The 18,133-nt window shown below is 37.8% G+C and overlaps 1 protein-coding gene across 5 annotated transcripts in view; it reads right to left on the bottom strand.

The window, feature by feature from the left end:
- The window catches only part of LOC133526368 (kinesin-like protein unc-104), a 144,591-nt gene that overhangs the window by 49,707 nt on the left and 76,751 nt on the right, over window positions 1-18,133 (bottom strand). For 3 of the 5 annotated variants that reach the window (XM_061862963.1, XM_061862965.1, XM_061862966.1), the window contains exon 3: window positions 6,284-6,441. In XM_061862963.1, coding sequence (XP_061718947.1) covers window positions 6,284-6,383 — 100 coding nt within the window. In that variant the 5' untranslated portion in view covers window positions 6,384-6,441. Of the gene's footprint in view, window positions 1-6,283; window positions 6,442-13,927; window positions 14,091-14,399; window positions 14,551-18,133 lie in introns of those variants that run through there. The other 2 variants (XM_061862961.1, XM_061862962.1) reach the window with 2 other exon arrangements.

The following is an 18,133-nucleotide window of genomic DNA, read 5'->3' as shown; positions in this document are numbered from 1 at the left end:
AAATTGACAGATTTAGAGCATGAAATTGTACACCTTTTGTTAACTATTAGAAATAACAAGTACTGGTTTCTATTAGCACGTCTTGTTGTCTTTCATTTTAATAAATCATTTTTTTGAAAACAGACTCACTTATTTAGTAATGATTTTTTCTCTGATGGACGTTTAGGTAAACGCGCGTAAAGCAGTGATTTTGTCGATCTTATTTGTAAATTTCGTAAAGTTTGGACTGCTAAAAATGGTAATTTTGTATTACACATATCCTGTACTTCAACTTTAATAAACTACAATTTTGTTATTATACACCGTGGGCCAATTAAACCCGACAGATTTCAAAGGTGTATTCTTGACCGCATTTAGAGACTAAAATGTCATACAATGTTTTGTGAAATCGGTCTTGTTTTAGAGATAATGACAATTACTGTGAAAATTTGTTTCTTTTATAACTTAGTCAAAAACGCCTTTTTAGCTGTGATGCTGCCACTATGTGACTTGGATTAGACATACCTACTGACAGATATTAAAGTTTTAAAGTAAACTCGCAATTTTCGTCTGTAAATAAAAAAAAACTTTACTTATTCGTTGTAATGATTTTTTTTCACCAAGGTGTAAAAATAAATAACGTGTCGTGAGCAGAAAACGCAAAAGGATATTTTTTTTTAAATAATTTGGCCATAACACATAACATTTTTTGCTCCTTATGACCTCAGGAATGCGTGGTTAAAATCTGTCGGGCTTAATTGGCCCACAGTGTATATTTGAAGTAGTGTAAATGAAAGTTAGACAAAATAAATTTTCTCCAGAAATTACTTCAAAACAAGTGACAATTCCTCTGAAAATTGACTTAGTTTCAAGGTAATTTTGATACTTAAACAATCTACAATATTTGCTGAAACTGTTCTTATACATCATTTTGTATAATTTTCTACCATAATTTTTTGATGAATTTTTAAAAATATCCCTTCTCGTCACCTATTACCGGGGACGCACGCTTGCGACCTCATTATTAAATGGCAAGATGAAAAAAACGTGCTAATAGAAACCAATACTTGTTATTTAGATATTACGTAACAAAAGGTGTACAATTTCAACGACTAAATCTATCAATTTTAAATTTTTGCTCTAAAATCGTTACCGGGCTCTTAAGATGTTGACTACGCATAGGGCTGGCTTTATGAGATAAAAGCTAGCTTGAGGAACATTATACAAAATGCGCATATTTCATCAAAATTGGACGCAGGCCAGATCTCCACTTAAATTTACTTGTTGTGCTCTCAGGGTTGATATAATGTTCTGTGCATGAATCATATTTTATAGATAAAATATTGCGAAAATAATACCCATTTTGTTCTATTATTATTTTTGCAGGCCTGACGATGACGTCAATCTTCTAGTCTTCTACCAAAACAAATTAGAATAACTATTTTAAATATGGGCGTTACACTTTTTGTAACTTCACGAAGCGAAGCATAATATGTAATAGACATTAAAGTTTTCATCATCATCATGTAAATTCAGACAGGTATCACAATTGTAGACAATAAATTCACAAAAAGTGGGCGTTAGTCATGAACTAGTCGAATTTCCTGTGTGAAAACCAGCTAAATAATAGAATCACTCAGAGCATCCGCATCGCACTTAACCGCAATGCATGTAATTCTAAAACTCGAGTACCACCTCCCAAACCAGATTTGCGTAAGTGAATTCAAGCATTAGAATTACTTTGCGGGAGTCCATGGACAACGGGTCTCATTCCAATCGCTTATGAAACATGAACGAGTGAAGACTTATGCGAACATGGAACCCGACGCAAGAGAAGAATTATTTGTTTGACGCTAATATGTGTCTGTCTGTGTCTCTAGGTTTAGGTTCTTAAGGTTGCCAAAGTCATCCTTGATTGGTTGGCCCTAGAAGTCGACTCGCCGAGCAAATGAGAATGAATGGCAAGGTTTATGGGTCATAATGGAATTTACGGCCCATTGGAGCGCATTGCGGTGGCTTAAGAGCGCAAAGGTGTTTACAATATATTTACTGGAAGTCGTCTTGCGTACTGTAAGAGAGGTTAGTTACGCGTTATTCAGGAAGGACAAATTTTTAATCGAGGTCGGTTTTCAAAGAGGAATTCTTGGATTGACTAAGGGCATATTCGACTCGTCAGAAAGTGACGAGCCCATTTATTATGTATCACAGACGAGTCTACAATGTAAACATTGAAATAAGACCGCAAAAAAGATGCTGCTGACGAATTGACGATGTTGTCAATTTCAGCAACGACGGCAATATTCTGGCGGTGTAAACAACTGGTAGGAGGTAGTTATATGAACCTAACAACCTATATGTAAAAGACACGAGTATCAACTTAAAGCGTCGCCACGTGGGTGTAACAACCCTCAGAATGCCCAACTAATGCATATTTAATGTTTTCAGGCTTTATAACGTGACGCACTGAATGACCTCACGCTTTTTACGGCGCGGCCATTCACAGACTTTTTGTACATGTCTGTACGCTTTTGCTACCCCACTTTGACCTCTATATTACCAAACAGCAGTGCGTAGACAAGTCTACGACTTTTATTGGTTTGTATTTGGTACAATTGGTAAGCTTTATGAATTACTTTTTGGCTTTTACGCTCACAATTTAACAGTGAACATGACATGGGAATTAAATCCATGAAAATGTCCACGGGAGGCACAATTGATATATGTATGTAGATATTAAGTATTTTGACTAACTGCTTTCAGCGACAACTGTTTGAAAAATTAGTTTAAAAAGCAAAGTCTGTAATAGCATGCGATTCAGATACGACAAGTATGTTTTTTAATATTCTTGCCTTATGTCAGATGACAGTTTCCCAAGTAAACCTCGGCAAACTGCCGGGAACGACGCTAGGAAGATGACGATAGGTAGGACAATATTTGAATTCTGAAAAGCCTGTGCCTAGTAGTCTGGAAGTAATTTTAAATTGACATTTGAATCGCTTAGCACACCTATAGTACAGTTGTTACATTCATCCCGCAGGAAAAGTTTTAATTAGTGTAAATTCTGTTCAACACAAATACGAACATTCTGATTTTTCAAACAAAGCAAACATACATCCATAGAAAACAATGCAAAACCACTCTGTAACTGTATAGCAGTATCAATACAGATGCGTATTAAAAAGGTATTGGGGGCTGGGATAAGCAAAAGGGCGTATCTGCATATGGATTTATTTGAAACGTACGGCTTTTCGGCCTAGGATGGTAAAGTAATGAGCGCAGCTCGTTAACCCGGAATCGCTAACGAATAAACCTTAGCGCGCAGCTGTTACCAGCTTTCATTGTATAGTGATTATCGTTACAGTAATCAAATATGTACAATCCAGTAATTTTTTACGTAAATCCATGAGATATAAGTTAGTCGTGTCAAAAATATCCTTCTCTAGGGATTTCTATTAATTATTAAACACTTTCACGTTGATCAAGTATCATGTTCTTCAAAGAGTGATATATTAATTATTCTATATAGTAGACTACTCTTGAAAACTCTCTCCTCTAAGTAGCTTAAATAACACATAATTCTGGGTTAACCGAGCTGGGCTAAATTCGGAGTTAACCGAGTGCTTTACAGTTGTTTACGAGAATGGGAGTTTGTGCAATCATCTCAGTACTTTTAGTTTCCTAAACATGCTTAGATTAACAAATTTTAATAATGGCACAGATGCGAAATATTCTCCGATGTAGAAAAGTCATTCAAAAAAACTTTTCGGGCGCTAAAGGCAGTAGACAGAGAAAATCAGCGGCGGTAACATGGTCGCATTTTTATCACTTGTCATGTAAATAAATAAATAAATATTATAGGACATTATTACACAAATCGACTAAGTCCCCAGTAAGCTCAATAAGGCTTCTGTTGAGGGTACTTAGACAACGATATATATAATATATAAATATTTATAAATACTGTAATACATAGAAAACACCCATGACTCAGGAACAATATCCATGCTCATCACACAAATAAATGCCATGCATGCATGTGTCATGCGTCACTTTCGCACTTACATACTTGTTAGAACGTGACAGGCATGATGACAGATGGTAAAAACTGAAAATCTTAGCCCTACTACAGTTGAGTATTCGAAAATTCCAAACGTAAGTTTTCAATATCACACGTATCCGGAAATTGATTAGTGCTGACATTGTGAACGTTGTAAGGTTTCGCTGCTACCTTCGAGTATCAAGTCTATTGCGACTTAGTAACCAACCACTTATGCTTGCTTGAAATGGTATTTTAGACGTTATTCTATGGACTTATTTTATAGTGCGCTTTATGTTCAATTTTAACGGAAATTGTCAGTCGGTAATAGTCAAAAAAATTATTACATATTCTTTTGTTTCACTTTAAAATTGTTTATCTACTTTATTAAACAAAGTTAGAAAGTAAGTCATTGTAAAATTTTATTGACTGTTTGCCTGTGTGTTCATTTTTGTAATATTTGCTTAAGTGTTTTTATTCGATCTAGTAATTTTTCGTTTCAATACAATATTTTCGAGGAAAGAAAAATAAAATAAAATTTACCGTCAAAAATATTCTCTATAGATCGTCTAGCTGACCCAATTTCAAAACATTCCATTTCTAGGGCTTCGCTGTTAAACTTCCAAATATTCCAAGAAAGTACACAGTTAAAGCGCTTTTATTACGCAGTAAACGTCAGTCATGATTAGGGCCAGGAGGCCAATTCAATTCGAAAATTTGTCATTTTTTCGATCCTGTTATACCTAACACCACCTTGACACTGTTCGTAGTGCATCTCATGCGCACCAATAAGTGCGAGGGAAATGCCTTATGAGACGACTCCTGATTGCCTCGTCAGCAGCAATCAGTTAAGCTCGTGTCAAAACTAGACATGGCTATATCAAATTGTTAAAGCATCATCGGCCTGCAGGGTTCGCCATAGAAACTAATTTGGTAATGTAGGGTTTCAAGGACAGGTACTTAACTTTACAGGCGCGCCCACCAACTTTACTTAATGGAGGAACGCGGGTATAACGTACGGAGTGTTATTGTGGTTTATGTTGAACCCTTTTAACAACACTTTGTGTGCAATAAAGCAATAAAGTTAGTGTTAGTCGTGTTTTGTTTATGTTTAGGTCTACTACAGAAGTAAACCATTAGCAATATCAATGCTAACAAACATTGATGGAAATCTCTGTATACAACTATGTACATATATACAAGGTGGCCAAAAAATATGTGCATTCCCGTTGCCAGGGAGGATTACGGATTATATTGAGCAACTTTTAATATGGGACCAACCCCGAAATCGCGAAAAACATTTTTAAAAGCCAGCAAAAATGTATGAAACAGCCAGATTTTTTTTTCGCGATTTTGGGGTTGGTCCCATAGTAAAAGTTGCTCAGTATAAGCCCAAAACCTCCCTGGCAACGGGAATGCACATTTTTTTACGCTACCTTGTATACTCGTAGCATAAAAATAATCCATCCATCCTTTGCGATTTAAAGTGTACAAAATGATTAAACATTCATTTAAGGGTAAGTACTTTAAGCTATTGTTGGCTGTGCATTTGTGATTTTGACTAGTTTACTTTAAAGGAACCTTGAAAGGGCCCATCCTTGGATCCTGCGTGTTTTGTTACAGATATACTTGAAATCTTCTTTCATTGTGGGTATAAAGGATAATCTTCTGAGATGGGGAATTGGCCGACAGGGTGGTACATTCTGCGAGGGTGGAGTCCTCCAAACAACAATACACATGAGACAATGTTCCTTGTGCTCAACAATGTGCACTGAGGAAGATCTCCTGAGGGCTAGAAGTGGCAAAACCTTGATAGAACAAAAAATTGTTTTAAGAAGTTTGACCCCCTTATACGAAGAAGAAGAATAATAATTGTGGACATATTTGTTATGCTAGTCTTCGATATCCATATTTTTAAAGTCGAGTAGCCCTCCTCGTCACGAGCCTTGACCTTGCAAAATGTACCATACTATTAAAGCAAACTAAACGATCGCGCACTATGAGGTTTAAGAGGAATTTCCTTCCGCGAATGCTCTGGCTGCGGAATGAGCTCATTATTGAGGTTTTCTCGAAGAACTGTATAGGATTCATTTCATATTTATTTATTGCAACTATGGTATTATGGAGTTCTTCAAAAGTACAGATTTTTAAAGAGTCGGCAACTTACATGTAACACCCCCTGGAATTGCAGGCGTCCATAGGCTACGGTAATCGTAAGCTTGTTTACAACCGACATGGTATAAACAATTTACATGAAGGGAATCTTACCTGTAGTGTTGCCCGACATTTCTATGATGCATTTGCAGTCCCTGGCGATCTCGCGCGAGTTGAAAGGGCGCACGCGCACCGCCACCTTCACCGACGACATGGCGGCTTGTGTTGCTTTCCTGTTGCACTAACACATCGGTACGGGGACCGATTTACACCTGCAAAGAAGGAACCATGTTAGAATAGTGGTTTGTATTCGTAAAATTATCACGCACATTAGTTTATATCAGTTGATCATGTTTCGACAGGATGGCTGCAGCTGCAAGTGATGCTAAAATGAGATATTATTTGATTTCGAACCAGCTTCTTGTTCAAAATCTTGGGAAGATAGGAACTATAACTGACGAGCAAATCCAAACTTTCCATATAAGCTGCAGTCGTTTAGGCAATATTGTTATTTTTATTTCATATAGGTACAGTCAGTCAACTGTTAGCTTATCACCCCTGCATACAAATGTGCATGCAGCTGTGCCAAGTTAAAGACTTTGCTGACTGTACGTATCGGTTAATCAACCACGAAGAACTACTAGAGACGTAGTTTCTTACCTAAATAAATAGAGATTGCAATACAACTTTAAAATTGTAGTCATTATTTATATAAATTCAATAACGTGAAATATATACCATTGTTAATCGTGAACACGGCAAAAGACATATTACAATAATTTGCTAAAGTTATAAAAAAATAGCAATCTTGTTGTATTCAGGTTATAGTGAACCTCATAAAAATAAATGATGAAATGAACAACCTTTGTCTACTTCAACGAAATTGACATCAAAACATGTTACATGCCCTAATGCCCTCACGAAGGTTAACAAGATAAATAAAGTCACTTGTATCACCATTTACTATTATTTCTTAAGGCTCCCCAGCAAGCTCGGCTCTCCATACAAACTTAGTTACTCTCTCATTTTAAAACGACTAGCTAGATTGCTCTGAAACTTTGTACATACAATAAAGGCATATCTAGTCCTGTAATTAGTTTATGTAGCTTCAGATACCATAGTTAAAAAAATACAGCAAATTTAAGTTTTTCACACAAAGCCTGTTTTTGTTCTATTTCGTTTCTTTTATAAACTGGAGCTATATAAACGAATTCCCTTCCCTTCTTCCTCGCGCTGTCCCGGCATTTTGCCACGGCTCATGGGAGCCTGGGGTCCGCTTGACAACTAATCCCAAGATTTGGCGTAGGCACTAGTTTTTACGAAAGTGACTGCCATCTGACCTTCCAACCCAGAGGGTAAACTAGGCCTTGTTGAGATTAGTCCGGTTTCCTCACGATGTTTTCCTTCACCGAAAAGCGACTGGTAAATATCGAATGATATTTCGTACATAAGTTCCGAAAAACTCATTGGTATTGGTTGGTCTATATAAACGAATTACAGGACTAGATATACATCATGTCATTATATGTGCAAAGATTCATTACAATCCAACCCATGGTTTTAAAATAAGACGAAACTCCGTTTGTATGGGTAGGTGAAATTAGGCCGAGCCTGCCAGGGACTCGGCCAACGTCAAAGAATTTTAATTGGATTTAGGTTCTAACCAACGATCGTCACAAGCATCGTAAAAGAGCTCGGAGTAACTTTCGCCAAGTAACTTTGAATGTCACTCCTAGAAAATAGCAGCGCGGAAATATTAAAGGAGCATTTCTGTACCGTCTCGCTAAAGCTAACGAGCTGTGTAGGGTAACCAGACACGACTTTGTAAAGTGCTGATATAATCCCTAATTTTTACCACACGGCTGAAAGGATTAATTTGATAAAGCTATCATTTTCGCTAAATAATCTGCTAATCTATGAAAACAACGATTATCATTTGCGTACAATAAATAATAATGGTAGGCAATGCTTGTAGCCGCGGAGATATTCCATTTCAATGGCAAGCCCGGAATAGTAGATTCTAGTGCGGAAAGTATGTCAATACTTCACGAGTGCCGAGGTATCTCGGCTACGGCTCGTGGCAAGACTCGGGACGAGTGAAGAATGACATTTCCGCACGTGTATCGAACGACCTTTTTTAATATAGTTGCGAAAAAATAAGAAAAACAACAAGTACTTTTTTATGCATTTTCTATAAGACAGAAACAATTGTAAATATAAAATATTATACTATTATTACCTAAGTATCGTTATTTACGATCATTTGTGTATCGTATATTTAAATAGTATGAACACAATATCGAATGTTGCCTTTGGAAATTTAAATCATTCTTGCAGTAAGAAAAACGCCTCTGCTTTGACAGGCGTTTCGGCAGCTATTCCGTTCCATTCAGACAACTTATTGAGAACGGTTTTTCAATATTCAATATTAAAAAGTAAATGATGAAGAGCTAAGTAATAAAATATGAAATATGCTTATATTTATTATTTTTACATTAATAGTAGGTTTTTATGTTGATTACGACTTTTAAAGGAAACTAACATTATCACTCATCAATAAGTAGTCATGAATTGGAACAAGTGGAAAAGTAAATAGCACTAGTTCGCGAAATCCAACTTTCCGCACGCAACAGTTACGTAAAGTAGCACTCTTTGAGCAACTGTATTAAAAAATAAGTGCTTTTTCTTCCCTGCTAGGAGATAATGAAATGGCACTTCTCTGTTCTAGGACACATATTTTTGTGGCGTAAATAATATTATGAAATATAATAACTTCCTCATAGGTGATGTGAAACGCAGTACATATCACAAGGAAGCAAAATAATTTCCACCTTGGGCGTTAACACTTGAATCCTTCGCTATGCTCAGGATTATATTTAAGAATCCCTCGCTACTCTCAGGATTCTATTATAGAACCCTTCGCTTCGTTCACATTTCGTTCGCTCGCCATAAACATGTGATTTTGCTCCCATGTGACACTACTATTTCTCACCATAAAGATCTTTGGAAGGACAACTAATACGAAACTTTTTGTCATTTGGTAATCGTTACGTGTAGGCGTAGGGTGGTTCAATTGCAATTGAGACTGTAGATCATTATATTTCCTTTGCCGTAAAAATTTTGCTAGGACAAGTTAACCTTAAGAAAAAATCTTATGTTTGATAGCCCTGTAACCCATAGAGTAGACGTAGAGAGGTACACCAATTGGAAGCCTGAAGTAAATTTTCGTCAAGATAAACTATCGAATAACAAGTGACACGACCTTTAAAAAATCCTGACGCCTGGTAGCCCTACGTGTAGTGTAGGGAGGTTCCACTCCAATAAACTACCGAAGGACGTGTGGTGTGACACGTCCTTAAGAAAAACCGTGACATCTGGTAACCTTCTTCGAAGGGAGTTTCCACTCCAATTGCGAGTCTCGAGGCATTTTGCTTCGCCATAAACTATCGGGGGGAAAGTGACACGACCTTTAGAAATTCCTGACGTCTGGTAACCCTAAGTGTAGGCGTCGGAAGGTTTCACTCCAATAACCTACCGAAGGTCAAGTAACACGTCCTTAAGAAAAATCCTGTCATGTGGTAACCTTAACGCCTAAGCATACGGTTCCACTCCAATTGCAAGTCTGAAGACAATATCCTTCGCCATAAATAAATTAAAACGACAAGCGACGTAGTTTCAAGAAAAATCTTTAAGGTGTATATTCACTGCAGTCGCGAGCCCGTAAACGGTTTTCATCGGCATGAAAGTTTTAAAAGGACAAGTATCAACCTTAAGAGGGAAGAATAGTTTTTTGAATCTAACGAAATAACGGTAATTTTTCTATGAAATTCCATTTCGGTAGAAAACGTTATCCACTGACTAAATTTTAACAAATCACTTTGATTTTGATGTCGATTGTCGATCGCATCAGCATAATACATTCTAGGTTTATAGGTTTCGCTTTACTAGACAAAAATAATGTTTTGCAGGTTTGGAAAAAAGGAAAACCTATAAACCTAGTTTTTCATTATGTCAATAACATACAAAAAAATCATGGATTATGGAAAATATTTAGAGGTGGAAAAACCGTTTTCTCTTTTTGTATGTACGATCGCGTGGTATATTTCCCTCTTAAGAAAAATCCTGACATCTGGCAACCCTACTCGCAGGGAGGTTCCACTCCAATTGCAAGCCGAGACAATTTCGCTTGCCATAAAGATGGCGATCTTAGGAATTAATGCAAATGCGCAGTTTGCGTCATCGGCGTTAGACACGGGATGGCTTTTACTCGGTCATAATGCGCCGTCGGAGGCGTTAGCATTTGTGAATTGTCTTGGGAAATTCCGCTATGGTATTGTGCTTTATTTTCACAAAGAGTTTGTTGTTTGACTTAAATGACGATAATAATTGTGAGTTTTAAAATAAATGTTTTTTTTTTTCGGTTGTCAATGTATTTACAGATGATTCCTAATTCAAATCTAATCATTACAATATTATAATTGCGCTTTATATAAGGAGGACAAATAGTAGTAACTTTTGTTAAAAACGGAATACTTAATGGTAATATTATTTCCCGCTACCCAAAAGTTGTCTGGAAGAGATCGCTTTTTAGCGATAAGACCACCTGTTGGTACCAAGTTATAATTTTCTTCTTTAATTCCTTGTAATTTTACATGTAAAATGTATTGTTATTGGAGCAATCATGAATAACTCAGTATAGGTAGTCGCTAGACTTTAACGCACGACGTTTTCTTATAGTCAATTCAAGATCACGATTTTTAAAAAATCTGGTGATTGTACTTGTTTTTAATATAGGGCCGATCCAATTTCATTGAAATACAAATCTAAGCTTAAACGATAAAAATAAGTCTATCGTGAATACTTGTTTTGATACGTCCTCTAAGTCAAGCTTTATTTTTTGACCACACAGTACTACTTTTCAAATACTAATTAAACATTTAATAGCATCTTTTCAACGCAATATAACTGCAACTTTGTCTAATTACAGGCATACTAAAACATTACAACACCATAAAACGTAATGGGATTCCATTATTGAAATTTGAAATGGCGTTGTTTAAACAAATGTTTTGTAAGCAAGTTTCGCTAGCCGTTCTCCAATCTCCAATGTGTAATTTGCGCAAGGTCAACCTTAGAACATTCCAATCTCTTACTGCACAAGGGCGAGTGACTATATCGGCGAAAAGTTGATAAATTTATATGGGGAAGAAAAAATGCAAAGTGGCAAATTTGGGTCCTACTCGTAGTTAGCCACAAAAGCAAAATTGTTGTACGTAAGTTGCCAAGTTGGTATCTTACGTACGAGTACGTAAGTCAAAGGTTCAATCAAAATATGAGCGCGTTCCAACGCCGGCCCGGGCACTCGATCAGGGTAAAGCGAGATTGAGACGAGCTTCAGACGAGCATCAGCTCGGACAAGAACAAAGGCTGTGTTTTAAAAAACAAGGCCGAAGCTCTGCCTAGATGGTCTGCTCTGATGACTCAGAGCGTCGAGCTTCCGTTCGTCGCCAAAAGCAAGGCCGAAGGCCCGAGGCGTCCTATTGCAGCGCGCTTCCGTGCATGGCCGAAGACAGAGCTGCAGGACAGCAGAGCTTGGAATTGAATCAATATGATTTCAGCTCTCATACTGCTCGGTCTTTGGCCTCGCTTGAAAGTGGAACTTACTTCGGGTCTTCAGCCTTCACGGGGCGCCGAACCCAGCCGTTAGACCTTTTATTTTGGCATTAATTTATTTTTGTAACACTAAGAATTAGACTGCTCTGCAGTAACTAAGCCTTCAGCTTCTGGATGCGCATTTCGGTATTTTGGCTTTACGTGGAGCGCGCCCTTCGGTTTTATAGGGTTTCGAAGTTCGCTCATCATCACGCTTTTACTTCTTTGGCTCATACAAAATCGCGTCACTCGGCGCCTTCGGCTTTATGAGAAACTCAGTTTTATTTTTTGCGTAGCCTAAGAAATGCCTCAAGGTCTTTGCCCCGTCGGATAGACACTTATTAGCCTTTGGTCCTGCCTGCACCTCGAGCCTCGCAAGCCTACGAAGTACTTCGACTGGCTGACATATCTTGATAAACGGCTTTAGCTTTAGTTCTCGATTTTTAGCATTAGGTGTAGCCGTAATTCCAGAACTGTAATTTGCACACTTGCATGTTACTCCATCGAGACTTTTGGTTGACTTTTTTTGGAATGTTTTCTTTTTTTGAGGTGTGCAATAAAGAGTGTTCTATTTATATGTGTATGTATTAATGTTACTGTTATCGTACGATACCTATTTAATTTAGACAATGTTACTATTTTGAATTGATCATAAAAGCAAGTCAATGCAGCTCAAATCTTAAGTAGCGGTAAAGTCTAATATCGACAAAAACAGTAGCAAAAGCATTTTATTAACATTCCCCGTTACATTTCGCAAAAACTCAACCGCTGTAAATGATTTAAGGTACCATTTTGGTGGCCAAACGTTTCCAAACACGCTCTTACGCCACTGACAATAAAATCGTGCTCTGTTGCAGTCGTTGCAGACTTTTTTTATTCCCGCGGCTATTTGACTCACGGTAATGTTATTCTGCTGTACCATTGTCAGTTACTGTAGCTGTTAGTAGGAGACGCATAATAGCGTTGGAACAGTGAAGACGATATTGGACCACCGCTATTCCTACAAACATTCCCAATTTCCCTCCTTGGACAATATGGTAAATAATTTTACACAATTCATTATATATGAACCATAAAAGCAATGGTTAATTGGCCTCTTCGATTGACTTTCTTTCGATTTTTTTATTGTTATAAGATTAGGAGCGAAAAACAAATTTCATACAAATTGTTAAAAGCTTCTAACTCTTATAATAATTAAATATCTGACGAAGGGGCATATCGTCTTAATGCAAAGACATACAGTCTATAGTCCGTTAGTTATTGCTTTTAGAACAAGCATACCAGCATCGGAACACAATCATATTGTAACGTCTTCCAATAAGCAGTTCTGCGTGTGTTGGCATGTACGTGTTTAATTTACGTATAAAGAGAATATCGGTTGAAACGCAAGTGTAACAGTACAGTAATGGTTGGGTCAAGTACCAGTGTAATTGGTGCTATCGTCACGGTCCAGCGAGCGGCGCGCGCGCCGACCGACAGCTGATACGATCGTTTCAAAACAAACGTTAACAAAGATCTTAAAATTGATTTTTTTATCAGAGATCTACAATAGTAGACAATGATTGCAAATATTTTTAAGCGTACTCTTTAGAAGTCACATTCGTAATAGCTTTTTATAGTAATCCATCATGTTCTATAACATTATTTAGTTATTATGATTTTTTAATGGTTTGCTAAGAACGTTGGAATGACTCAATAAGAAGCTATTGAGTAAGAATTTTGACTACAAGCAGTTGTCATTATCACCCACAACGTCTCTAGGCCCTTGTGGTTGTATGTCAGAAACAACGCACTGCAATTTAATTTTAATTTATTTTTTTAATTAGAGATACTTTTTATGACTTACAAAACGAACTTGCCGCAAATAAAGCTGGCCAGCTTAATAGTTATTGCAAAGATTATTCCAGATTATTCGGACATCAAGAAATATACATATCAATGAGTGGCCTAACATCAGAGATCTAGTGCTGAAAACGCGACGGCACACAACATTTCTAATTTTTCGTCAATACAAGGCTTTGCCATCAATCATACGAGTATTTTTATTACACACACTATTGCGAAACTAAAATACTACGAGTAATTCACCAACAAATCAATACCTACTTTTAATCACAACTCAAATATATTCCGATTGTCTTTCCACAAACACTTATTTCAAAAACCACTTTCACAATCCAACATAGAAATCACCGAAATTCCACGTCTCCGAGACATTAGCGCGCCTGGCAGGTCTCATGACGACTCGGCACAGAAACGGCACAGTTGCCAGCACAAGATCCGCGGATAGAATGGTGAATGTTTTCCTGAAAGCAATCCTCGCGTGCGGTAATGGGCCGCGCTCGAGTGCGCACCGGTACTCGAAAGTGTCGGTCGTGCTCACCGCTGCACTGCTCACGCACTTACGTAACCACTGCATCAGCCTCACATCTTCCTGCCGATCCACAAGATCGAAAGGGCGGCCATGAGAACTCGTCGCCGCAGAGATGACTCACCGCGCGCACTAGCGCCCCCTACTTCGCGGAAAAGCACATCGAAAGCCTTCAACCTCGGACTGTGAAATCCGCTACGGACTTACCAGAGCCTCCGTGCGGTAGGGGTCCGGGCGACGAATCCTGTCGCGGTTTACACTATTGGGTTAGAGCGGCGCTCCGGTCAGGTCGCAGCGTCGGCCGGCATGGCGCGTCGCAGGGCTACGCGGTGCGACTGCGGGCCGCCAGCGGAGACGGCAGCAAAGCTCCGCAGCGCATGCGCGTACCCACCCCCGCGGCACTGGAGCCTTCGATCTAACGCCGCGCCGCTGCGCGGCCGACCGGCGCGCACCCACTACCGCAAATATCATTAACAAATCCACAATAACCCGACCGCTCCGAAGGATAGCGGTCACCATAAGTGCTATGTTGGGTTACGGCTTTAGTCATTACAATAATGTATAAAAATTACTTTTCTCCTGATGAAAGGCATGGTAATAAAAAGACTCGAGCATGATTCGTGTCCTAATAACTATAATTCAACAGCAAGTATGAATAATAATCCACAATATCGCCAACGTGTCGTGGGCGGACTTGGACAAGTAACCCGGTTCGAGAAAGAGGAGCTCGTTTGGGCTGTTTAGCCCTGCAGCCTCAATAATCCCATTCCTCTTGCGAGCTGTTTACCCTTGCGTAGAAATTTATTTATAAACCTTATTTAGAAACGGAACAGCGCAATTCAATTACTTACAAATCTTACAATGCCAAATTTACGAAGGTTGAGCAAAAAATAACGTAAATTTTAAGTTATTTTAGGATTCTCGGTACCTAATGGCATATCATATCTAACCACTAGCTGGTTTATTAATGCAAATGACGAACCGATCAGCCGAAATGGAGCCCCTAAGAGCAATTCAGGGCACGTGCGCTTTGATTTCATCGGCTTGATCAATCTAGGCGGTGATCCACAGCCTGCTTTGAATGCTTGACGATCCAGACACTACACCAATCACGATATCCACTATCAACGTTCCCGTAATTACTTTTTGAGAAAGCATTTTTACCTATAAATGTTAAACAGTCCCGAAACTTATGTTAATACGGACAGTCAGTCTTCAAATATACCTATATCCTTCAAATATTGCCGTGCACCACTAAGAAAAGATTATGAAACTCAAGATGTCTATATATAAACTTAATATAGAGTTGAAACTTATCTTTGCCATTGTCAAACGGTCATCAGCTAGGTCAGTGAATGACAGAAACTACGCATTTGTTCGTACCGAGGCTCTAAACGATGACGCAGTAGCTACGTATCGATTGAACCTGCTACGCAGACGATATCCTAGTCGAGACTTCAAAGTTGTGAAAAAAGATTAAACATAAAATACTCGTAACATACTAACATGTAATATCTTAATGATGTACCTACATAAAAACAGTCATTACAATTTAGGCTAGTTTTCATTTGTAAGATCCAACATTGATTAAAAAACCTGGAGAAAAGGATAAATAAACACAAAAGAGTCAAAGAAGGCATTGAGGATAGCATCAATAAGCAATTACATCGATTTGTAGAAACTACTATCGTTAGGTAAATTGCTACTTGGGTACGCATTACAGCATAACGCGTCGATAAAAGAAGTTTATGAAAGAGTCCGGAGCGAAACACGTTTTGGGTCACCGCTCGAGCCTTGGGGTCTTATTTATTTACCACGCGATATTGGACCGATAGAATTATTTCGTTACTCATTTTGCGGGATGTTTTGTGTTACCCCTGGGTAAAACTCTTGGCGCAATAATTGATGGTTACAATAAACCCAAGATAACTTAAAAAGGTACCTTTTAAATAGTAGTACCATGGGTATTTAAGCTTTTTTCGACAAAGTGTGAATTAAGAAAAAAAAATACAGTAATACTGTATTGTATCGCATATTTTTTGACTACTATCTCATATTGTTATCGTAATGCATAAAAAAATTGGATTTGCCTATAAGTATGTGGATTTAAAACAAACCACTCGGGCTTATGGTGAATGCGGTTGTAGACTCACGTCACCAGAACGAACGCCACTTTTTAACTCCGCATGATAAAAAGAGACATACTGTGATTATCACGCAATCACGTCAACAACCGCGACCGCTGACTACTCTGTTGTCTCTATTCTAACGACTTACTACTAAGTATAACGACTATAACGTCCGTTCACTCTGAGTCACAGTGGCGACACAAATTACAATATGCATTGCCATTATTGCCAATTGCGTCATACGAGTATGTACCGAAAAATTCGACCTTTCCCCAACTCTATAGCTTAATGACACACACGTGAATCTCTAAATCTGTGGCCGTGGGAAAATCGGAACGTAAACGGGACACCAAAATAGACGATACGCAGTCCAGCCTGTCAATGACGTAGGTTTTACATCGTCGGTGAAGTTTTTATGTTAATGCTAAGCACATCAACTACCCAGTCAACGTTAACGAGTGAAGTGTAAGTTTTATCATATTACAACGTGGTATTTACGATATAATGTGCAGGGTTATTTGCATCATACCTACTACGGTCACGTTTATACTAGTATGTCTAAGCTAACTCTCAACCACCTTGACAAAACAAAGTGTGGCAGTCATATTTTCATAGGAATATGAAGTTTAAGGCGGGACTTCCACACTTTAATACTACAAAGTCTATGCTAAGTTATCTTGGTCTGGCTCTTGCTCAGTTGTCTATCGACCTGTTGGAATTGTGCAGTTTTTGTGTAATTTAATTCGCTGTAACTTCTAATTGGCAATTTCGCCAAAGCAAGTTGAATGACGTCAATTAATTGCTCAACTAATAGCATCATTTGATGTTCAATATCAAGGGTGCTTGACTTTTAAAACAAATCGTTTACAAGCCTTAACACACAAGAACAGTAATGAAAAGAAAATCTTTGGATAAAATTTAATCAATACGTAAGCAAAACATTTTTACGGGCCGAAAAATGAATTCGGTCAGCCTAAATAAGACTGATCCAATCATATTTTATTGAGCAGTTCATGGTAAAAAAACTGTAATTATTCATTACTAAATGGTTATGTGAGTTCGGATTGCAAATTCTCTTATCTTCGTGATAGTCCTTCTTTCACAGCCAGTCAGTTTCTGACAATTAGTCAGTTATTTTTTCTGGTAATTTACTATGTATTCATTTGATTATCAAGCAGGCACAATACTCGCTGACTGATCGCGAGTTAATTGATGACCATTTCTAATTCTGTTTGCAGAACAAGAACTAGTTTTTATTTATTGAAAGCGAAGGTTATGTATGCTCTCTAAATGACCAAAAATGTATTTCCCATATTCACTGATAAAATCCTAAATCGGGAGTAAACAATGTTATAGGGCACGATGAACCTCGGCGTGAATGAGGTTAACTTCACCCGTCAATCTTAACGTCTGACATCACCTTACCGATCGCATCACGCAACCCCAATTATGGGAGACGTAGGCGATATTCGACATAAAAACGAGATCTGATATGGTGACCTTTATTCAATTCAATTCAATTCAAGTTATTTTCAGAACATGTGTACGTTCTATAGCATGGTTAGTAACAAAATAATCAAGATAACTTATAAGCTACTGTTAGTGTTTTTAAAATTATATCATTTGAATTGTCTTGTTTTATCTTTCGAGATGCTTAAGTAAACCATTTCAGTTTTACTTTTCATAATGCATAATTTTGCAGTTTGATTATCCAACATACACAAGTCGCAGAAAGTTGAAACTAACATATTTATGGAAAATTATTAATAATTTAACCTACTCCTCAACCTCGTAAGTGTCACGAAATTTGCT

Source organism: Cydia pomonella, chromosome 16, assembly GCF_033807575.1.
Source record: "Cydia pomonella isolate Wapato2018A chromosome 16, ilCydPomo1, whole genome shotgun sequence".
In the NCBI taxonomy this organism is placed as follows: Eukaryota; Metazoa; Arthropoda; class Insecta; order Lepidoptera; family Tortricidae; genus Cydia; species Cydia pomonella.
This window is presented reverse-complemented; position numbering and strand designations above follow the sequence as displayed.